Raw genomic sequence first — 22,767 nt, forward strand, 5'->3', positions numbered from 1 at the left:
GTGTAGTAGCTGATGCTGCTTAGAGCGCATTAGTGAGTGATGTGAAACTTGGGACTGGACCAAATCAACTTCAGCTCCTTTGCTGATATTTCTGTCATGATAAATGTTTATCAACTGCCAGCAAAGTACTCAGCATCATTTGAGATCCCTGAGGAAGGTACTTGTGCTCTGGAACAGAAGCTAAGAGAAGCAGAGAGGGCCAAGCGCCGTGGAAACATGGACCACAGAGTCATTTGGAATAGCAAGTATTTAAAAATGTTACAGGAAAAACGTGGTACTGTTCTTTGTTTAATATTCAGTCTTTATCATGAGTCAGGTAGACTGAGATCTCAAATGGAATAGTTTATAGACAAAACATGATGTTATTTTCATTTTTCTGTTTTAGGGTATTATCTTAGGATTAGATGCTTCAGTAGTACCTTTGACAGATATGAGTCTTATGAGACTCTTCTGGGCCAGGGACTTAGGCCTGTGCAGGTGAGATGGAGGCAGAAAGCTGAAATGACTAAGATATAACTGGAATTTTATTGCTAACTATTGTACAATTAAATTTACTTCCAGAGAAATTACCAGTTTACTACTGCAGTAAGCTTCTTTGTTGATGGATAATTAGCACATTAGTACATTAAAGAAAAAAGGCATCCAAATCAACTGTGGGTATGGCTGAAGATACAATGGTCGTACGCAGAGTAACTGAGAGGCTCTTTTAAAGGAGTTTGGACCAGGTAACAACAGAGGAGGAGATTTTGCTCACTGTTCTCCTCTGGTTGTTACGCAGTCTTGCTGCCACACTCCCCTTTCTCTTTTGTGCCAGTTCTCATATGCAGTGGGCATTCTTCCCTGCTTTACTTTAAATCTTTACCTTGGAACAAAGGTATAGAGTTTGTTTGTTTGTTTTTGTTTGGATAATTTCCTGTTGGTCTAGCAGGAAAAGGTTCAACAAGTGTTAGAGGACAGGAACGTGGGACTGAAAAGTGGAGAAGGGAGGAAGTGAGGGTGTAAAATTGGGCTATCCTGTCTTGTCAACTGTAACACATACGGGAACACACCTTTTAAGAGCTTTTCAGTCAAGACTTTCCAAGATCTGTTTGATCTAGGATATCTGTTTTCAGATTTAAAATATCTGCTGGTTTTGCTGTTGAGGGCATTTCCTGACCACACCAATATACAATCAGAATAAAAGGATTTTCTATTTTTGTGTGAAGATTGAACATACCCTCATGCTGTCAAAAGATGCAGGTTTTTAGTCCAGAAAGACTGTAGCAAATTATATGGCTAGTAACGTGCAGTATATGCAGGTACTTGGTAACAGAGGACCTCTCCCATCTTAAAAACAGATCTTTCCCCAGTGTAGTGAGCATTGGTTTTGGTTTTGTAATTTGGATTTTTGTTTTTGTAATTTTATACTTTTTACCATTTGGGGGTGCAACAAATGAAAATGTATCTATCATAATTATGCAGCTCTGAAGTTTTAAAACAAATGCTAGCAGATAGATGAGAGTGCAATCTCTAAATCAGGGACTGGATGAAGTACTGAACAGGCTTTTAAAACAGCTTGGGGAGACTTGACACCAGCCCATGACTGGGTGGTCATCTCAGTGTGCTGAAACCAAAGACGTGTGGCTGAGGGATGTAAGAAATGAAGTTCCTTTTTATTTCTCACCCTTTGGTCATGCATTCTTTACTCCAGCTCTAAATCTTGGGACAACTGCAATTTGTCTCTGTATTAATTCTAAGAGTCTTAGAATGTAATTTTCACTTTCTTATTTTAGTGTCTTTTTTCCCTTTGTTCTTGTATGGAAGTACCCACTGACGTGGTAATAGAGTGCTTGATAAGGTAGACATTGAAGTGGTGTGTATCCACATTGTTATCAAAAACAGCAATCTAAAAAAACTTGAACAAATAGCCATGTTTTTATTTCCAGTTACAGTAATCGGAAAAAGTTACAGAATTTACAAAAAGTTTAATTGTAAAAGTTATGTGTAACAACAATAGTCTAGAATTTTTCATAGAAAACTGTAGTACTTAATTTCTAAATACTCCTGTAAGGGAAAAGGTCAATGTTTAAAGTTATTTGACTTCAAATACTAGATGACCATATTCAGTCTCAGACAGTGCAACTCTCTCCACAGAAAAGAAAGTTGCCTATGTATCCTCATTGAGGGTTAACACTGAATTCCAGACAGGAAATGTGAAAATAATATTGTGTACAGTAACTTCTTTTTTCTTATATAAGATTTAATTAACTTGTGAAAGCAAAGATTTTTTTGCAGAAATTTAGTATAGGCAGTTCTTAAACACCTGTTCCCTGTAAATGCTTAGCTGACACTAATCAGTTAAGTTCACCTGGATCCCTCAAATTATCACCTAATGAGTGTATGGCTTTACAACATCTCTATTTCCCCCTTTCAAAAAAACCCCACAACTCTGCATCCTGAAATGTGAGTCACAATTGACAATAAAGCATGCATGAGACAATAGTCATATCTGCTTTAGATTCTTGACAGTACCTTCCCAGAAGAGCTGATGAAGGAAGTGAATATTTCCACACTGTATGGGGATTGGCTTTTGCTCATGGTACTGTCATTACCTAACCAAAATATGCTGCGATCTCACAAAGAATTGATTGAATTTAGTAGAATGTGTAAAGTTGTGTCCAGTCATATCTGTTGAAGTCTGTGCTGACATTTAAATAAAGGAGAGGTATGGGACTAAAGGTGCTGTCCCACCCTCAAACTTCTCAGGCAAAATGTTGAGATTCTGTCCTCAGGTAATGGTAACAGCACATTGAATTTTTTCTCTTCAGAATATTCCCTTGTTCCTCCCTAGTCCCGTACAGTCATAGAAATAGTTTAATTCTTTTCCTCTTACATTCCAACTCAGCACATTCCATTTATGATAAACGTATTTTAGGAATGAGATATGCTTAGAAATCTGAGGTGGGAAAAAACCTGCCAGAACTCATCCAGTCTTCTAATATATAGGGAGTGTTACTGAGACCCAGGGTATTCGAAGTCTCTTTAGTAGCAGTTAAACTGATGAAGATGACAACTTGAAACACTGCTTGGCTCTGCCTGTATGAAGGAAAAAAAGTTGGGAGAGGAGTGGAAGAAATTTGTTTGCATGTGTCTCCTTATTGTAAATATTTTCAGATTAATCTTGTCTGTTTATGATCTCAAAGCAGATGGAATAGATATATATTTTATGTAGCGTTGTGAACCAACATATTCTAAAAATCCACGCTGTAGTTACTGAATGTGCTGTACAGAAGGATGGAGTTTATATCCCCATAGGATTTACAGATGAGTCTACTTGCAAAATAGAGATCAAAGCTGGGAAGTGATTTTTCAAGCTCAGAAAGTCTACTCAAGATTATTTTTGAGTTTAAAGAGGTCCAAGTCATGTTAAATTCTCATCTGTTTTGTAAATTAAGATCTTTGTAGCATACAGGACTCCAGGAAGGTCTGTCTTCCTTGTGTGTATCTGCATCTTGTACTTTTTTCTTCATTAGTGAAGTAAAGCAAAAATAAAATCTATGCAGTGTCCAAATGGCATATTCTGTGGGAAGACCAAAAACATTTTTTATAGTGGAAAGACAGAATACAGAGGAACAATAGCTACTTGGTTTTTAACGAGCTTATCTTCTACAGAAAAGGTGATACTGAATGCACCTTCACTTGAGTACTCTACATGTTTAAATTAGAGCACTGAACGCTTTTTGAAAACAAGCCCCAATTCCCCAGCTATCAATTTGAAAATTATTAAAATGTGGAAATTAAAAATCTATCAAAAAGGGGAAAATTATCAGATTCTTACAGAGAATCCAAAAATAGAAGATGTTACCTCTTTATGACCTGTGTTTTTTCATAAGGCGGTCAAAAATTATAAGGCATGTTCTCAATTCCATTTGGACTGCTTCCCAGGAACAGTAACTGTATTGCTTATTTCTTAAGAAATTGGTGATTCTTTGGAAGTACTTTTTCACGCTGAATGTAGTACTTTTTAAGATCCATGTTTGAAAGCTATTTCTTGCTTTTGATCGCTCTTCTGACAAACATATCTCTAATTCTTCAATTTGCTGATGAATTCCATTTTGGAATTTCTCTATGTTGCTCATATTCCAAGCACCAACAGGAAGATTTTTGCTAAATAGTTGGAAGATCTGTTGGAGGAACTCATAGATGATCATTGTGACATTCTTCTGTGTGACCTCAGTAATCTCCACGGGGAATCTGAAATCAGTTGTTTCGCTGAGACATTGCTGAGAAAAATAGCCACCCATGTTGCACAGAAAATTCATGTTGTAGTAGATGACTTTGATTCCTTGAAAGAGGCAAACTGGATGTGAGATTTTGATGTACAATGCCAATGTAATGCAAACTCGCAGTAAAGTTTTCTGAACCAAGATGGTCATACTGATGAAGCAGTCAGCACTATTTTCCTTGCCTTTTTGCAGATCTGTAAGCTTGCAGTTTCTTGGTTGTCTTGTCTGTGCTCACATGCTTCTCTTTCACATCTCTGAATTTATTTCGTCTGTGTGACATGCTGTGTATTACTCATTTTGTAGGAATTGCGTTTTTATCAACTGTGATCCTGCCAATGTTTAGTGTTGATTTTGGTTTCAAACAGTTGCAAAGGTTTGCTCATTTTTGCTTTGACTGTATTTAATTGAAAAAAGAGTGAGTCAGTCAATCTGGTTGCTCAGAGGACATGAACAGATTAGCAGGTTAGAATCTGGTAAGGGCATCTCATCCTTTTGTAGTCTTACTAGAACAGTCAGTCTTGCTTTATGCTGAGAAATTTTACTTTTATGCTTAAGTTGGCAAAGATTGTGAAAAAGAATCACATCCTCAGCTAACAGATATGCAGATATGTGCTCTAAGCACAATATAATTTTATTAATTTAAAAACAAATGTCTTTTTTGGTAGAACAAATTGTTTTGTTTGGGGAGTGGGTAAATTTTATTAGAAAATAACCCTGTTTTTGATACAAGCATTGGTTCACTAGGGGCATACATTGCTATCACTATGTTGGCAAAAAAAGAAGTATGTACAACTCTTAAGACAGATGCCTTTTTCTCAAAAATCTCTGATAGTTTGCTGCTCAGAGGAGCTTTCTTCTACTTCATCCCTTGATGAATCAGCCTAAATTTTTAGAACTGTAAAGAAAAGGAATTCCTTACATTTCAGAGTAAGAAAACTTCTGTTCTAAAGCCTTTTCCTGTGAAGACAAGCTCTCAGGGAGACAGAATTTACTTGTGTTGGTAGCAAAATGTTCTGTCTTCTGTACAAGCCTAGTGAGTGTAATGCTGGAACGTGTCTCCCCGTGTCTGGCCGCGTACTTCTCGCTTCTCGGGATATCAAGTCTTTGGGCCACTTTGTAGTAGGACTGCAGGTGGCCATCAGCATGTTAATTGTAAGTGCCCCGAACAGTCTGAGCCTTTTGTGATGACAATTCTGAGATCATGCTACATAAGCACTGTAGTTTGAAATGAAAGTGGTTGGTTGGTTCCTGAAGCTGCAGTAGCAAAGTCCCATGTTTCTAGGTACTGTTGGCTTCCTCTAGTGTGGTACCAGCCCCTTTAACTGGTTCCTGTAATCACAATATGAGAACTCACTGGTGATTGAAAAGGAAGACTAGGTTGAATATTAAGTTAAGCAAAAGTTACAAGGCATTTAGCAGACACATTTGCTTCTCTTCTTGTGGGAATCTTTAAGGATTGCTAAATCTATATGTGAACTGAAGTGATTTGGTCACTGAAGTGTATGGGGTTTAGAAAGCCAGGGCACATGCCCTTATGTAATTCAGCCTGCATAATTACAGGGGTATTTGAAAAAGAATATGGCAAATGTTGAGGCTCAGGAATGTTTGATGTAAGCAGCAAAGGAACTCCTGGATGCTCTTGCGATTAGAAAGTATTTTGTTAAAGAAAAAGAAAAAAATCCTGTTGGTGCTTGGGAGGACCAGTTATTATGTGACAGATTGAAAGACTGCTATGGATAAGCAGTTTCTTTAGCAAGCCACAGGATGACTTCAGCAGTTACACACTGGGACCCTACTAATATATTAATGCTTATGTGGTTATTCGTCTTGTTTTGCTACTGCTGATGCTAATGCTGTAGTAATATTGTAATATTGTCATAAATTATCTATACCCCAAGATCTTCAGAGAAGTTAATTTATGAATGAAATTGTGGAGAGGATAGTTTCCTGTTTGAAAGACTGGTCAGAGAATCAAGAAGGTTATGGTAGATTTAACCCTTTCTGAACCCATTGCTGGTGGTTCCTGCAAACATGGAAGTACTTTCCTTGCAGGAATTGGAAGAATGGCTTGAATGAGCATATTGGAAACTATGAATCTATGCTTTTCAGTGCTTCAGGTCTTTCTAAGCTTTGCATTACATTCCTTCCTCTTAAACAACTCTCTGGAGTTTGGTCAAGGGATCCAGAATTGCTGGAAAAACCATTTTTTCTCTAAGGAGATGGAATATGTTTGTTGGGGTTTTTTGTTTGTTTTCAGTAATAATAATAATTAAAAATCACGCCATTACAGATTTTGTATGTCTGCAACAAGTGTGAGCATCAAAATAACTTCTTCTTGTACTCACATAGGCTGTCATGCTTCAGTTAAGGCTAAAGAATTTTTCTTGGACTGTGGATCCCGTTTTGTGCCAAAGCAGCTGAGGGCGTGAAAATTTTGTGGCTCAGGTGGGAGCTGAAAACAGAATTCAGAGGTTAAAGCTGAAGCAACAGGTCTAGTATAGAGGACTAGGAGTCAACTGAATGGAACAGAGATCCCAGATCTGAAATCACCTAGGTGATGCCTAGGTTCGAAGTGTCTTTTAGCTTACCTGTATTTTAACTGCATCTTTACAAGGTAGATATACATAGTTACTACATATCTTGGGAGTGTTACACAGCTTTACCCAGGCTCTAAGTCAAGGTTGTCTAGTTGGAAGCATTGTGAGAAATGCTGAAAAAAAGGGAAGGAAAAAAAAAAGGCTGAGGCCTGATAAATGCAAATCAGTTTTGAACCTAGATGATCCCAGTTTCTGAGAGAGAGGCTACTTTAATTTCTGGGTTGTCTTCACTCAATATTGCCCTGCTTGCTTGCTTAAAAAGTAATGGTGATAAACTCTGTTAGTTTATGTGATTAAAAACTTGCCTGCACCTCACAATGTATCACTGAGACATTGGCAGGTGGGGGAGCCTGAATAACACTTGCCCTGGCTGCTCCTAGCCCCATCACAGGAGCCATCAGCTCAAGAAAAGCCCATCTCCACAAACCCCCAAGGAGCACAGGGGCAGGCAGGAACCCAAATTAAGGGCTCAGAGGAAGGGCCCTTCTGGGATTGTCCTGGGGGAACCTTACCCCCATGGCCTGGGAGAGAAACGCATCAAGATGAGTCAATGCTGAAGCACCTTACGGGCTTCCTGGGGGTTGCTGCCTAGAGGTAGGGAACACGTTATGGATGCAGAGGAAGAGCATTTTTGGATTACACAGGCCCTGTTATGGGATGTTTAGGGGAAGAACCAAAGGTAGGGAAAGGGATGGATCTGGGTGTTTTGGGAAGGAACAAGCATGTGAAAACAGAGGGATGAGGTGATAAAAAGGACTAGTCATGTGTAAACAGCAGCTGGTCAATACATTTCTCTCGTTGTGCCCTGTGCCTGAACAGCAGTATGTCCTCTCTTCTTAATAAACTCTGTTTCTAAGTATTTTCCTGGATGAGGGACTTTATTCTGTAGGTGTGTGTGAGTATAGGGTCTAAGTGCCAGCACCTAGAGTCAGACCACAGGTCGGAGGGCCCGTGTGTCATTGGTACCAGCAACTGGAGAGACCAAAATGAGTGGACTTAAGTGCCAGCAGCTGGACTGGGACCAGGGTCAGCGATCTGTGTGTCCGTGGTGCCAGTGAACTGCAGTGAGTGAGGGTATGTGATAGAGCGTTTGAGTGCTAGAGAGTATCAAACTATTCAGTGAGTGGATAGTGTGGTCTGAGGGCCACGTGCGTGTCTGTCTCTGAGGGTCACACCACGTGAGGGGCTGGCTGTTGGAGGAACCAAGGGAGTCCTGCTCATCTGCTGTGGAGCTCTGTATGTGTGTGCACACGCCTGCGTGAGGGGGTCCGTACTGGCAAGTGGAGTGGGGCTGAAGACTTGGTGGCCCATATGTCCTGGTGCCAGGATCCAGGGACAGCTACAGGGCAGATGATGTGTCTGAGCTCAGCTGCTAGAGGGATTCACTTTCTATGTATGTGTATACATATATATCCCCACTAGCAGACCTCCATCATGCTTGGCAAAAGAGAGAAACAGGAAGAAGCTGTTGGTATTCATGTGACTGCTCTGTGTGTCTGCCTGTGTATATCTGGTCATGTGTGTGTGAATATGTGCTGTACATGTGTTTCCGTGTGTGTGCCTACTGGGAATGCACACTCAACCTCGCTACTGGTTGGACTGGTGGCATGGAGTTGTGGCAGCCTCACCCCTGTTGGGCTGCTGGATTCTGCCCACCCTAACAAATTATGGTCATTTTCTCTCAGCCAGGGACCACCAATTCCAGTAGGAAATCCACAGACTCATCTAAGTGCTTGTAAAGTACCCATCTCACCTCATTTATGTTATTGAGGGCTGTATGAATAAGGAATGCTTTGCGGGGTAAGAAGAAAAGAGTGGTCTTTATTGGAGTATCTGCTGTGGAGAAAATGCAGATTTCATAGCCTACCAGATAAACAGAGGTGGTATATCCTACAAAGGCTGTTTGGCTTTCCAAGGGATTTCCAACTGGCTGCACTGTCAAACTCTTTGTGTTAGATTTTTGTGACTCTAGTGTTCTCATCTGCTTGCAATCAATTGTAATAAACAGACTAGCATTATTGTTCATCTGTCTGTAAAAAGGTCATCTTGGCAGCCAATAAAACAGCAGTAAGGAGAGCATCTCCACAATGATAAGAGATAGAAGGTTTGTAATGCTTTCTCACTTGGACTAGTCAGTGCTGGTCTTGTTAAAATTGTGTGTTTGTGTGGTAAAATAAGAAACCAAAAGGCCAGATTAGATTCCAGGAGAGAGACTCACTTGGTTTTCCTGCTGAGCAGTGTGTCTTTCTTTCTGGGAAGAGTGCAAACTTCACTATATTTCTCCTCTCAGATGTCAAAAACCCTTAGGCTTGAATCACAGAATCCAAAAAACATAATAGGGAAGGCTCCACCCAGCCAACTTGTTTACCCCCAACTGCTGAGGAAATGTTTCACATGTGTTTTTTTCAGATCTTTGTCAGTCAAATTACTCTTGGGAGCAAGCCTCTAATAGGGCACAGATGATGTGGAGCTTAGGGTGAAGTTTACCACACACAGCCAAACTGATCTAATAGTTAGCTCCTACCCAAAGAGCTAGTCCTGTTTCTCTCCTGTTTGGCCTTAGGACTTTTTCAGCTTGGGAAACTACTGTGACTGAAAAGCGAATCCTTTTCCCTTTCTCTGAGGGGGGTGGGGAGGCCATTTTTTTTGCCTGCTTTTCTACCTTGAACTGGCTAATCAGAGTAGAGCTGGTGTGAGCACATAGGGACAACCAGAAGAACATGGCTATGAGCATGGGAGCAGGACCTGCTTTCATCAGCAGGCAGCCTTCAGATCGCCTGAGATGGTATATTTAGGCTTGGATGATCTGATCTTGCTGATTTCCCATGGGAAGGCCTCTGAGGGGAAGAAAAAAAAATCTTAGCTTTTAGTGTGATGGTGATAATTTGGATCAGGTCTTTTTGCCTTCAGACCTCTTTACAAGCAGATGTGACAGTAAGACACTGGAAACCTGATATTCTGAGTTTAGAAGCCTGTGCTGTGTAGAAGGCAACCTGAAGTAGTTATATGATCTTGTCTCATCGTCACATCCACAAGTCCCATTTTGTGGGAGAGGGAAGCATTAGCCATATTGCAAAGTGTCTCAGGTCCTCATTTCTAGGACTTGGTCCTGAGACTGGCTGCAGAATGTAGAACAAAGCAAAAACATTTAAAACCAAACTAATAAAAAACTAAGAACCTTACCAATTTAACCTGAGATTTCTGACTACTATGTGCTACAGACCTCTGTCTTACAGAGTTGATGCCAGATAAAAATCAGTCTGTGTTGTACGTTAGCCTATGTGAGTTTTAGAGGCTACAAATGTGCATTAATATTATTCCACTTTGCAATATATGCATACAGTGATTCTGCAGGCTATCCTGTATCATCCTCATAATAACAAATAACAGAGTATTTCTAGTCACTTACATTTAGTGTGGAGGGCAACTACTGTTCTAATGTAATGAAAACTTCTTTGTGTTGCTGACAAATCCTTTTTATGTCAGCATGGGAGTTTGCTTGTGAGAAATGTCTTGGAAAATGCGGTATGACTGTAGGAAGACTGCTAACTGAGTAGTGTTGCAGAATTGCCCAGACATGGTGAGGTGAAGACTTAACTATATGTGCCAGGTGTGTTTATAATTTTTAAAATTTTATTTCATTAACTAATGAAGCCTGGTTTCTGACCTCCTTTCACTCAGTTCTCCAACTCCTTCTCCTCATGTTCTGTCAAAGCTTTCAGAAGGTAAGACAGAGGACATACTGTAAATAATTTTCAACTCCATATCTGCTGAATGATTAGTTTTTTTCCTTAGTGAGGTCAATAGGTTTGTTTTAATCCCTGTCCAGGTGCTGATTTTGTGAACTCTGGGCGACAGTATTTTTGAGGTTTGAACTGCTGTTTCAGACATCATTGAAGCTGGATGATGGTTTGGAAAGTTATTGTGGGAAGCAAGACAGTTGGATTGTGTAGTAAGAAATTGTCTGAGAAGTGTGATAGAGATATAATTATATATTTTCCCTTAAAAAGTTGTTAAAAGTTAATAACACCCATAGATTGTATGTCTTTGGAATTAAGCATTAATGTCAAGTGTAGTTGCAGTGAACTTTTTGTGAACATATATGAAATAAGGTGAGGACAGAGAGTATTGACATCGACTTGGTTTGACAACGGGAGTAATAACCATGCCAGCTTCTGCTTGTTTGTTGGGTGTGGTTTTGTTTTGGTTTTTTCCCCCCAGGTAAATGTTAGTGTTTCAGATTAGCTTTGTTTCCACTGGGGAGATGGTCACATCATGAAAATGGTCAATACCAGTTCTAACAACCTGCCTTGCTAATTATCTTGGCTAAAGGATTAAATGTTAAGTGGTCACAGAGACTTCTCTCTGTGGTTGATGGATTATCAAGTAACAAAGTTGTTGTCGAAGGCTCTCATAAGTCATGACAGGAATGTATGATCACATAGGTTCCTGCAGCGGGGCAAATTCCAAGTTGGGAACAGCTTGTATTGCTCCATGAAAATATGACTGTATCTGTTCCCTGTGCGCCGTGTGTATAGGAGTGTTTGCGGTATCATCCATTCTCACACTTAACACTACATCAGAAAGAGTTCAGATATCCTGCTTGAAAAACCCCAATGAATCTAGTGATACTCAGTTTATTTGCTGTGCAGATTGTGACTCCAGAGTGAAAAACTATTTGTACTGTGCGTTTTGCTACTTAGGATTTTGCAAAGTCCATCTGTAGAAGAGCTAGGTGGGTTTCCTAAGCCTTTTCTCAGTCTTTGCTCAATAAGAAATTGTTTGGACTATATGGGAGGGACAGCTTCTGGAATTAGTGAATTGGCACATGTGCCTTTTAATGCAGTGCAGTTAGTAAGTGGTCTAGGCTTTTGGCACCAATGCTTATTTTGAAATTACTCAGCACACACAACAGGCAGCTGAGCAGGCTCGTGCATGACTGATCAGTGTTTTGGACAGCATCTGAACACAGTAACTTTTGATGTGCTGAAACTATGAACCACTTCACTGTAAAGCTTATTTCAAAGCCTATAGGACTGACAGCTTTAAAACCCTTGACAGAATAAAAAGTGTAGGTGGTTGGGTTTCTGTATGGACACTTGCATGTTAGGCAAAGAGAGATACTGTGGCAAACTGCCACAACAGCCTGCAGTGCTATAAACTTACTCATCCCAATTGCACAGTGATTGACACTGACCAAACAGCTACACCCTCACTCCAGAGGCCTAGCAGTCACCTTCTGTGAACTGTAATTCAGATTAGCTGTATGGATTTGTATCAGCATTGCAGAAAGCAGCTGTGGGCCCCAAACCCCTACCTATTTCTAACAGTGAGATTAGCAACTTTCTGCAGAGATTGATGATTTCCTGGCAAAACTAAAACTGGGCTCAGTGAATGAGTCCCCTTTTAGTCCAGTAGTCGTATTGACTGACGAATAACCTGACCTGGACACCCTGAGAGCTGCAAAGTCTCCTAAAGCTTCTTTCCTAAATGCCACTGTTGCTTTTGTAGAGGTGTATAGCAGAATCTTAGCACTAATGATGAGAGACAGGAATTCAAAACAATAACAGTATTTTGTTGTCAGATGTAAAACACACACCTACCATGTAACAACATACTGAAGGGGCTAAAAGTTTTTGTTATGAATATGCCCTTGGGCTGCTGTTTATGCAGCAGGATTTATCTGCTTTGCAACACCTCTATATTGAAAGTGTGAAGTAACTGAAATTTCTTTTGCAGGTCCCAAACCACAAGATGTTAGAATGCAAACCCCTGAGATGCAGCTAAAACTGAGATGTTTTGGCAGGTGTGCCAGTTTTGATTACCTGTGATGCTACATCAAGTCAAAATAATAAACTAGAAAGGTTCTGTAAGAAAAACTCTTGAGCAGTGGCATCATTCTTTATACCATGATAGTTTAAGGACCAGGGAAGATAATTACTTTAATTCAGTAGATACAGTTGAGAAAGTAACAGACTGGCTTTCTGGTGGTGAAGAGCAGAAGGAGTCCACACTACAGTCCTTGCTTCTTATGCCATTGCTTAAAATCTAAAATTATTCTGGTTGTCCTGCATTTTTTAACTGAAACAGGCACTTCTGGGCCTGAAAGCCTCTATTTGAAATAAAAGCCTTGTCTGCTACTGTGCAGTTAGTACCACACCTATTTTTGTGTTCACAATTCATCCATTAGAAGAGGAGGTAAAATGGGATACAATTAATTTTATGAAATAGAGATTCTTTTAATACCTGTCTGAGCTCAGAACAGGTTTCAGTTTAACCTAGTGCTGTATGTAGTAGTGTTCTATACTGCTGAAGTGTTCTTATAACAAGAATGGAGTATGATCTTTTTTCAGACTGGATTGACCCTGGTGTAAACGGAGTAGGGTTCTGGTTTGCACTGCAGATGGGTCATTTGGTAGGATAGGATTTGTGTGGGTCTGGAATTCCCCCACAGTCCAAAGTCTTTGGTAACTCTTAGGAGTGAAGCTGAATAGGACCAATTTTTGACAGACAGTTCCCACTTAGACAGTGATATTCTGTTAGTGATGATAGGCAAAAGGACAGCCCAGTAAGTATGTTGTCTGAGAGGTGAGAGGAGAGAGCAGTATTGGTATTTGTATCTCTTCTCCTTTATTTATTTCTTCCTTTGCTGTGACTGCTAGAAAGATGCCTTTATTTTTTACCAGCATTTAAGTCCCAGGCAACCAGGACAGCTGTAGGCTGGATTGACCAATTTGGAACTGCTGTTAAAAAATCCTTGACCTGTCAGCTGGGCTGTCCACATCAAAGGAAAAAAAGTACTTGCACGATTCTGGTTACTAACAACACATTTTCTGTCTACAAACTCTCGTGTCTTGGCAAGGTGATGAAGAGAAGTAAATTCCAGGTAACCTGCATCAAATTTCTGTGGTGCTAAAAGGGTGAGGTTTTCCTTGTGTTATTTCCAATTTTTTAAAAATTAAAGAGTATTTTGAGAAGTGGATGGAAAGTGCGGTTCTGGCTTTATGGCTTTTTCTACTCATCTCGTCTCCTTGTTTTGGGCCACCTTTACTTTGTAGAAATCTTATTTCATCCACAAAGAGAGTCCATTTGTGAACTTGGTGAATGGTTAGTTGTTTGTTTCTGATTTTTTTTCCCTGTAGCTTATGCAGCTAGTTTAATAATTATGACCATGCCTATTCTAGTTTAATGACATTGAGACTTCGAGTAGTGCAATTTCCTACCATGTCAGAGAAGAAACTTCCTGAGGCATAAGAAGATACCAAATTTGTGCTACCCATTTTTCTGACATCTCAAAGTCCAGATTTATTTAATTTCCAGTGTGAATCTATTAGATCCAGAGGACTCTGCTATCCAGTGGAAATTGGGACATACGTTGTTTCATCAAGCAGGTTCAAGCTGAGTTAAACAGAGGTGCCAAAGCCTGCTTCAAGAATGTGTTTGGAGTCTAGCTTTACAAACAGATGGCAGCTCCGAATGAGGCAACTGTGGTTTTCTTCCTTGGTCTGCTATTGGCCTGCTATGTGACCTTGGACAAATGGCTTGCTCTCATGTTTTTTGCTTTCATCTGCTTTTATTTTATTGAGGAGACAGTATTTTACAGAAGAGAGTGAGATTGGTTTTGATAAGAATTTTATGGTTATATGTTAGAGCAGGGAGAGGTGGCCATTTGAAAACCAGGCCTTTCACTATTATAATAAAGTAGCTTTTCTAATCTGATTTCTTTTTGTTTATTGTACTGATAAAGACAACTTGATTATATTAATGGCCTTTAAAGAAGGAAAATTCCTCTTGGGTTGTACAGCTCACTATGTTTGCCGGCGTAGGATTCTTACCTCCTTTTTCTAGTGCTTTGTGCTAGCAATTTACTGGTTTCTACAGTGTCATCAAATGTGGCTGATTGCAGGGGCAGTGTGCTTCCATGGGTATGCAGGGGATGAAAGAGTCCTAAAATGTAATGTAAAGCACATAGATGGCATTCCACTATAATCCCTGAACAAAATCTTGATTTGACAATAACTTTAATAGAGAGACCTTGTCTTGCAACAAAAATTCTTAGGCTGAAAAGCCCTCTGCTGAAGCTTCTTGTCTCTGGTGATGGAGGAAAAGAACAGAATGAGCTGCTAAACAACATGGCTGATCTCCGTAGTGCACAGCGCAGAGGATGCATGATTAAACTCCCTTAGTGTACTGAGAGCAGAAAAATTAGCAAAAATTTTTTATTTGCAAAATCCTTGGGAATTTTGCATTCCTTCCTGATTGCCTATCTAGGCAGCTTTTTCTCTCTCTTTTATGAGGAATTTGGAAGAAGCAGAACTTTGCTTCTACTTTTTGCTTTAGACAATCTTGAGACCTGCCGTGTGCTGCTTTACAAAATACAATCATTTAAATGCAAGTTCCACGTCACTTTTTTAGGCTGAATTGCAATTAATGTTATTAATGATCCATCTCTCGCTAGTAAAACGAGCATGAGCTAGGAAAAGCCTGTGTAACCCAGCACTCCCACTCAGACAGACAGGTTTGCTGCAGAGCCAGCCTCCAAAATTCTCAAGGCTGGCTGCTTTCCATTGAGACAGGCTGCAAAATCCACATGGGATGATGGATGAGAGTCTGCTTTGATGACCTCATTAACTGATATCCTCTTTTCCAGGTACTATCTTCTGCATCGTACTGTAAACTAACTTGGTAACAAAAGAGAATTTACCATATAAATAAAGGCCTGGAGAGAGAGCTGTGCCAGTCATCACCCATATAACTTCTATTTTCAGAAGTCTGGCATAACGCTGTTCTCATCTAGGAACTAGTTAGGATTAAAAGATGGTCATAGCTTGAGGTCTTCTAAAATAAAGTAAGGTAGGTATAAGAGATTAATTTATGCTGTAGTAGAAGACTTCATATGATAATAGGGACTGCATATGATTTATTAGATAAAGGATTTAGCTTTGAGAGTCTGAATTCAACTGGTTACAGCCTTTGAATGTAATGCCTAGTGCCTCATGGCAACCTATTCAATACAATGAAAATAAAATAAGGTGACTGGAAGGAGACTGTATTCATAAGGGTATGGGTGGAGGCCATGTAAGACCATTTGAATTTAGTAGTCAATTTGAGTCAATAGAATTGCCTTGTGTTAAAGAGGACTAGGTCTGGAAAGAGTAACCTTGAAGTTTCAGTGCATTATGCGTGAGGACACCAGTGGCTGCGTTAAAACCATAAGGCCCCCTCAATGGGATTAGATAGAAAGTGTCAGGGATTGGGATTCTTTTTGATTGTCCTATAGATTTTAAGTCATCTATATAGGAGAATATTTGGTCTCATAATCTGTTGCAGTAATACAATCTGCCATGGGAAGCACTTGTACGCTGCTGTATTAAAATTCAGTAGAGAAGTGTTACTCTCTTTTTCATGAAGACCCAGTACAATATTTACATGATAATTATTCATTTCTAAAAATAGCTTGCATCAGAGAATCACACAGTGCTTTCCTTGGGTCTATCAATGAAACTTTGTTTTACATATAAGCATTATGGTGCTTCTACTAAGAAAGTAGAAGACAAATAGGCAAAGGAGCATGCCCATAATCTGATGATGTGCTAGTGATGACGGCGTGAAGGGATGTTAAGGATGGGGTCTGCAACTTCCAGCTTACACTGTAAGACTTGCACTGGGCTCACTACCTTAGGCTACCTTTATTGTCAGAGGAGACAGATGAGGATTTTTAAGTTTGATGCATCTTACGTATTTTACACATCTAGGATGAGATGAGTCATATCATTGAAATGCATTTCTCGTCATTAACTACGGTGGGAGTCTAGAAGAGAACCAAATGTGCCAAAATCTACAATGGAACTACCTACATTTGAACAGATGATTCCCTTCCCAAAGGTCCTAACTGTAACTCCTCTGTATCTTACCACTACCCTATACCTTATCCCAGAAGAAATAAATTCCTGGAGTTTAGGTACTTTGCTATGACAATAACCCACACAGCTTACCTGAAAGCTTTAACTTTTGCCATGTTTTCAGTCATGGCAGTGGCACTTACTCCTGCTGGACTACTGTATTTGTCTGTGCCAGAGCCACCAGTGTTCTGCATTATGGGAGCACTGATTAGCCTGAACGTACTGCTGGACTAGTGTGCCCCAAAGGGCCAGAAGGGCTCCCCAGTTTTCATGCTCTGAGGAGCATAGTGTAGCAACACTTTGAGGACTGGGCTGGGCTGGTAAACCACAAAGCCAACACATTTCTGTGTCCTGGGTGTGCAGTGATGAAGCATCAGTGCTGGCTAGCTCAGGTGGCTTAGGTAATCAGGCTGTGCTCAGTATGAAATTGTCTCCCTGGCTGGAATTGTGTTGTCCCTGTAAATTATACAGTCAAAATTTGTTCAGTCCTGAGCCCTTTCAGAATTTAGCCCAGTTTAGGCAATGTCCAGGGGCACAGTTGCCTTACTCTCCCTTCTCCAGGCTTCCTACTCAGTAAACTACTGATAGGTAGCTCAGAGTTGCTGCAGTTGCTTAAGAACTTTTTTCATGCAGTTATTTAATATATGTGATTGTTTATTATGCTATATAATCCGACATTTGGGCCAGAAAGGTGGAGTTGCTGGTTATTATTTGTAATTATTAGATTTCTAAGGCTGGGCCATTAGTCGCTCTTAATCTAGGCTTTTGCTTAGCAGTGCAGTAAATTAAGCTGATAGATATTACAGTATTGTGTTATTCATATTGCCCTGTCACTTCTAAATTGTGGGTTTCAATTATGTCCTGAACACTGTGTTTATATTCCTGCAGTAACACTATCAGACATTAGTATTAAATTCAGCACAATCTGTACTGTTTTTAATGATCAAACCTAAGCTGCTCTTTAGACAGATCAGTCTTGTTTTATTAGTTAAACTAAAGGAAGGAATATACAGTGGTTCAGTATATTTATTTCATGTGATGTGAAAGTTATTTTTCAAACGCGTCTAGGACTCTTAAATTCCAAAATTTATTTTCAAAAACACTTGATGGGAAGCACACTAAAAAATCAGATCAGCTAAAATTATATTTTTGCCATGATTTTTCATGTTGAAAGGCCAAATCTTTGTTGGCCCTCCTGACTACTGTCTTACCACTTAAGTGGAAAGGAGACAGAATTACCATTACTAGGCTGGTTTAGTACAGTATTATGGAAAGGAGCAATTGGTAGTCCATTTTCTGAAATGTTAAATCCTTACAAAGAATTGGCTCTTGAAGCTTTGTAAGTTAGGAGCCATTTTAACATCCCGTTGCATCTCATGGTTGACAGGGATAGTATTTCCAGAGGTGGTTTCTTCCTTGAACAAAAATAGTTAAAAGGGACTATTACTACTGATCCTCCACAGGGTCATCATCATAGTTTTCTTCTGGAACTAATGTACTGCACTACAGTAGCAGATACATGTTTCAGGTCTGTAAACATGAGTGAATGTGTGTGGGTACAGTAGCAGAGAAGGGCTGACACTCACTCTGGAAAAACTGACATGGAAACTGGATTTGAAATTTGAACTTAAGTGGGTACATGTTTACCCACAAAAAAAATTTCTGCTTTACTTTAAGAAGCTGTTAATGTGATTGTGAGGTAAATTTAAGTCTTTACAGGATAATTTTGTGCTATTCTGTGCTACTTTTTATCTCCATCTTGGGGAAGCAAAACATGCCTCAGTTCTTAGTCACTGCTTAGAGCAAGTATAGCTTAGATGAGAATTTGTCTTTATACTGAAAGTTTACTTCTGAAGATCATTCTGTGCTAGTGTTTCAACTCAAAGTAGACAGTAGGATAACAGTAGGGGTTGTTTTCATTTTCAGGGATACTGAGGCATGAAAGAATGAGTTGATTCTTTGTATTCCCCATAGCTGTCCCCTTTCCTCAGTCCATTTTATTATACCTTCACACAAAAAAAGTGCAGCTGAACCAATTCACTTGTTTGGGTTGCTGCCTGCACTCTTGGAATCTGTTCCAGCAAAGTCTCATCTTTTAATGCTCATATGAACAGTAGTACAGCAGTGTACCATCTGCACCCTAGACTAATTGTGTTCGTCTTATAATGTCTTAGAAACCAAAACATTATGAATTCTTAAGCAGACAAGAAGTGTAATGCTTGACATAATGTTTCCTGCGTTTTTTCAGTAAAGCTGTTCTGTAACATCTGCCTGATACTGGAATAAACCATGCAATTAATCTAACAGTCTTAATGAGAAAGGGATGTGACAGATCAGAAGCGAGCATATAAGGTTAGCCCTTACCCTTTAGCCACCGTATGTTGAAATCCCTTTTGTGCAAGGCACAGTTCAGGTACGGAGTATGCAGTTTCACAGTCTGGATACAGTATCTTTGCCACACAGATGAAATATGAGTCAATATATCCAAAGACCTCTGTCAACAAGCAAAAGTTTTATGTGTCCAGTGTACCATAGATGGCATCTGTTCTGTGGAGTTTTGCAGGGTATTATGTGATTTCTTTTAAGGATGTTGGATAGGTACCTGTGTATTAGAAATTAAGGGTTATATTCTGTTTCCACAGATGTGTCTCTTGAAGACCTGGAGGTTACGTAAAATGTACAAGCTTTGAAGGAAATGTATAGAATATGAAGGGAACCTGTTACATATCTCTAGCGCAAAACAGCTATATATTACGTCTATGTAACTCTCTGTAGATGTAATCTGCTTTATTAAATTACATTGGACTTTTGAATAGTACAGTTTACATGGGGCCTACACAATTTCAGAAGCACCCCTATATTTTTATTATGTTCTCAAGACTTAGCAATATGTTTATAATAAAGTAAATCTCAGTTAAGCTTTTAGAGAAGTCTGGATGGACTTCTGAAAGTTATCTGTTATGTTACGTTGAAATATATCAGCATGACCATTCAACTGTTGTGAGTTTAACTTAACTCCTTCTGTTCAATCCAGTGATCGAAATATATTCGAATCTAAATGTATGCTTGCATTGCAAGTTAGGTCTTTATTTTTCCGTATTCAGAACATTTCAGTTTTGCCTGTTGCTTTGACTAGTTGGGGTTTTTTTTCTTTTAGTAGTGGAAAATATAGTTCCAGTGTTCATATCTGTTTTAAAATAAAGAAGTTGGAGCTGAAAGAAACAGAAGAGTGATGATGCTTAGCAGATTTTGGAAAATCTTTATTTCCTGGCAGTAGTAGATTATTCCATTGTAATTATAACTGATGTAGTAAGTATTTGAAGTTTTCTCCTATATTTATCATGTTCCTTTATAGTCATTATGTTCTCTAAACTTTTGTATTACTTATACCACACTTTTCATGCGAGCTTAAGCAGGTGTATTAAAGAATGAATCAGAGTAGTGGATTTTATCTTGAATTCCCAGGTTTGCCACATCAGTCTGACTCTGACCTAAATGGAGCTAATCTTGTTTTGTTTCAGAACAAGCAAGTGAAGAATTGAGTGATAGACACTGGCCTTACAGCCTGTATAACTTGTAGTATGTTGTCCTGTTCTTAAAGCAGGAAGTGCGCAAGAAGAATATTTCTTTAATTGCATGCAGTCCCACACACATGCAATAACTTAATAATTGAACCTGTCTGCACATGATGATATAAAAAGCAGCAAACGTAGGTGGGTTACACCATCTTTGTATATTTGCCTGATTGTTCTCCATAGTTGAACGTAGGGTTAGAAACTCTAGAGACAAAATGGGATGTAGCCAGCAGCCTTTGCTTTGGTGCCTGCTGTCAGTCGTCTAAATTGCTCTTTAGCTGGCACTTAAACCCTGGACATGACTGTGAGAAACACTAAGTAGAAGAGCGAAGAAGGGGAGAAAGCAAAAAAGCACAAAGAAAATGAAGAGGGCATTTTGGAACAAAGGGAAGACTAGGAGGGATAGAAATTCCTTGTAGAGAAGATAATAGGGGAAAGCATTTCTGAATCTTTGATGTTAACAGCATTGCTGAGATGCATGCTTTCAGCATATGGGCGAAGCTGTCTGTTAACTACCATCCAGTTTGCTTTGCTGTAATCATGGCATCTGCAGATACACCTCCAGTGATTTGCACCTTGGTACTCCTTGGGTATTGGTAGTTCCTGAAGAAATATCTACAATCTAAGTTTCAAGTCTTGCTGGAGCCAGAGTACTGACTTCTCAAAAAAATGCTTGCTTAGAAACCTGGTTGTGTGGCTTTTCATCCTGGGTTCTCACTCACTTTTCTAAAGAAAACTTAGACTTCTGTCCCTGCTGTGTTAGGATAGAGATTCAGTCTTGTCACCTGGCTGGCATACTTTTCAGAGAGTAGATGTATTATTATTTGGGAGTACTCTTGGGATCTGTGGTGATTGCTGCCTCAAAAATTGTGATGGCATCTGCCTCTCTAATAGTAGATATTGTGTGTGATACAGCTGGGTTACTCAAGTAATTTGGAACTGGATTAAAACCATAATGTATGGAATGCATGGGTGGCAAAAGATGTGATTGAAACGGGATAAATAATAGCAAGGTAGCAATGCAATTTCCTAACCATTTATTTATGTAGCAACTAGAATGATGAAAGCATTCTAAAGGGCAGTAGATCTAAGGCTGCTTTGGCTTAATGTCAATTAAGGAATAAATTGCGCATGCTAAAATTTGTGAGAATATAATCAGCATTCCCAGTGTTGTTAAAGATTCTGTAAAATTCAATGGATAAATTAAAATGTTAAAATAAATATAATAAAGCCATGTAGTAGGAGTGCTAAATATATAGTGAAAAAAAATAAATCTCGATGCTATTATCTTCTGGCTGTTGCAGGATGTCTGTTTCTGGTAGGAAATAGGAGAGGGAAAGAGGTACAGAATCTGGACACGGAGACATTCAACAATAGAACAGATACTCTTGTTTCTATTATGATGTGAGACAGAGTATGGCATCTGGGCCACGGTCTGGATGAATAGGTGAAAAGCATATTGTTGATCCAAATGCTTCCTATTTGGAAGACTCTACAAAAGTGAGGAGATGGCTGGGGTAGGGTAGAAACAGATGCTAATCACTATGACCAAACAATAAGTGATGTTTTGGGAGGATATTCTTTGGTGGTGTTTTTCTTCAGTTAAGTACCATTAACTTGAATGTACAAATTATGATTTGTGTAAAGTTCTCCAGATTATCTGCAAAACTTGTGTCTTGCAGCCCTCCTGGGAATACTTTCAAGTCAGTTGTCCAGGAGCAGGATATGAAGCGCCATATATTCAGATTCTTAAATTGGGAGTGAGCTGTTAAAAGAAGACTCAGAATCTGTGTGCAAATAGTGCAGGGCTGTTTACCTCAGTGACTTCCCCGCACATTTTGGTGGCTTTCCTGCTTCTGATCTTACAAAGCCTGTTTTCTCTCTTCAGTGATCTGGGTTTGGTTTTTTTGTTTGGTGGTTTTTTGTGGTTTTTTTTTTTCCTGTAGTTACTCTGAACCAACCTTTGCTTCTGAGGTCTTAAGGGTTATGTGAGTGTGTGAGTCTTACAAAATCTTATTTTGAGGGAATAGGAATCTTACTGGTGTATGGGTTATATGGATGTGTTAGTGATGCAGTGAAGATGCTGTGAATTCCCCCACTGCTGCAACCACCTGTTGGTTTGGATGTTTCTTTGATAAGAGAGCCTCTCCTGCAACATGTTCCCCAGCATCTATACTCTCTTAGCAAAAAGTGCCAGGACTCGGGTGCCTTTTAGCAGTTCACTCTAAAGCTCTTCTGTCCAGTTGTGCTGTAGGAGATGTGAGACCAAGGGATGAGGTATGGTGGAAAGTGGTCTTAAAGTTTCCACGGTTCATTAAATCACCACAGAACCTCCCTACTGACATTTTAGTTACACTAGCAAATAAAAGTTTGTAATGGTGTTGCTCTGGCCAGGTCCTAAGACAGATGGAGACCTTCCTTTTGAGTC

At 39.5% G+C, this 22,767-nt stretch overlaps 2 protein-coding genes across 5 annotated transcripts in view; one reads left to right on the forward strand and one right to left on the reverse strand.

The window, feature by feature from the left end:
- The window catches only part of MOB3B (MOB kinase activator 3B), a 94,079-nt gene that overhangs the window by 2,336 nt on the left and 68,976 nt on the right, over positions 1-22,767 (forward strand). The gene's annotated exons all lie outside the window — the stretch shown is intronic.
- IFNK (interferon kappa) lies at positions 3,449-4,283 on the reverse strand. The gene is made up of 2 exons (XM_054810872.1): positions 3,845-4,283; positions 3,449-3,559 (listed from the first exon to the last, which is right to left on the reverse strand). Exon 1 carries the CDS (start codon positions 4,281-4,283, stop codon positions 3,849-3,851), a length of 435 nt encoding a protein of 144 aa, XP_054666847.1. The 3' UTR covers positions 3,449-3,559; positions 3,845-3,848.

The sequence above is a fragment of the Grus americana genome, chromosome Z (genome assembly GCF_028858705.1).
Source record: "Grus americana isolate bGruAme1 chromosome Z, bGruAme1.mat, whole genome shotgun sequence".
Lineage (NCBI taxonomy): Eukaryota > Metazoa > Chordata > Aves > Gruiformes > Gruidae > Grus > Grus americana.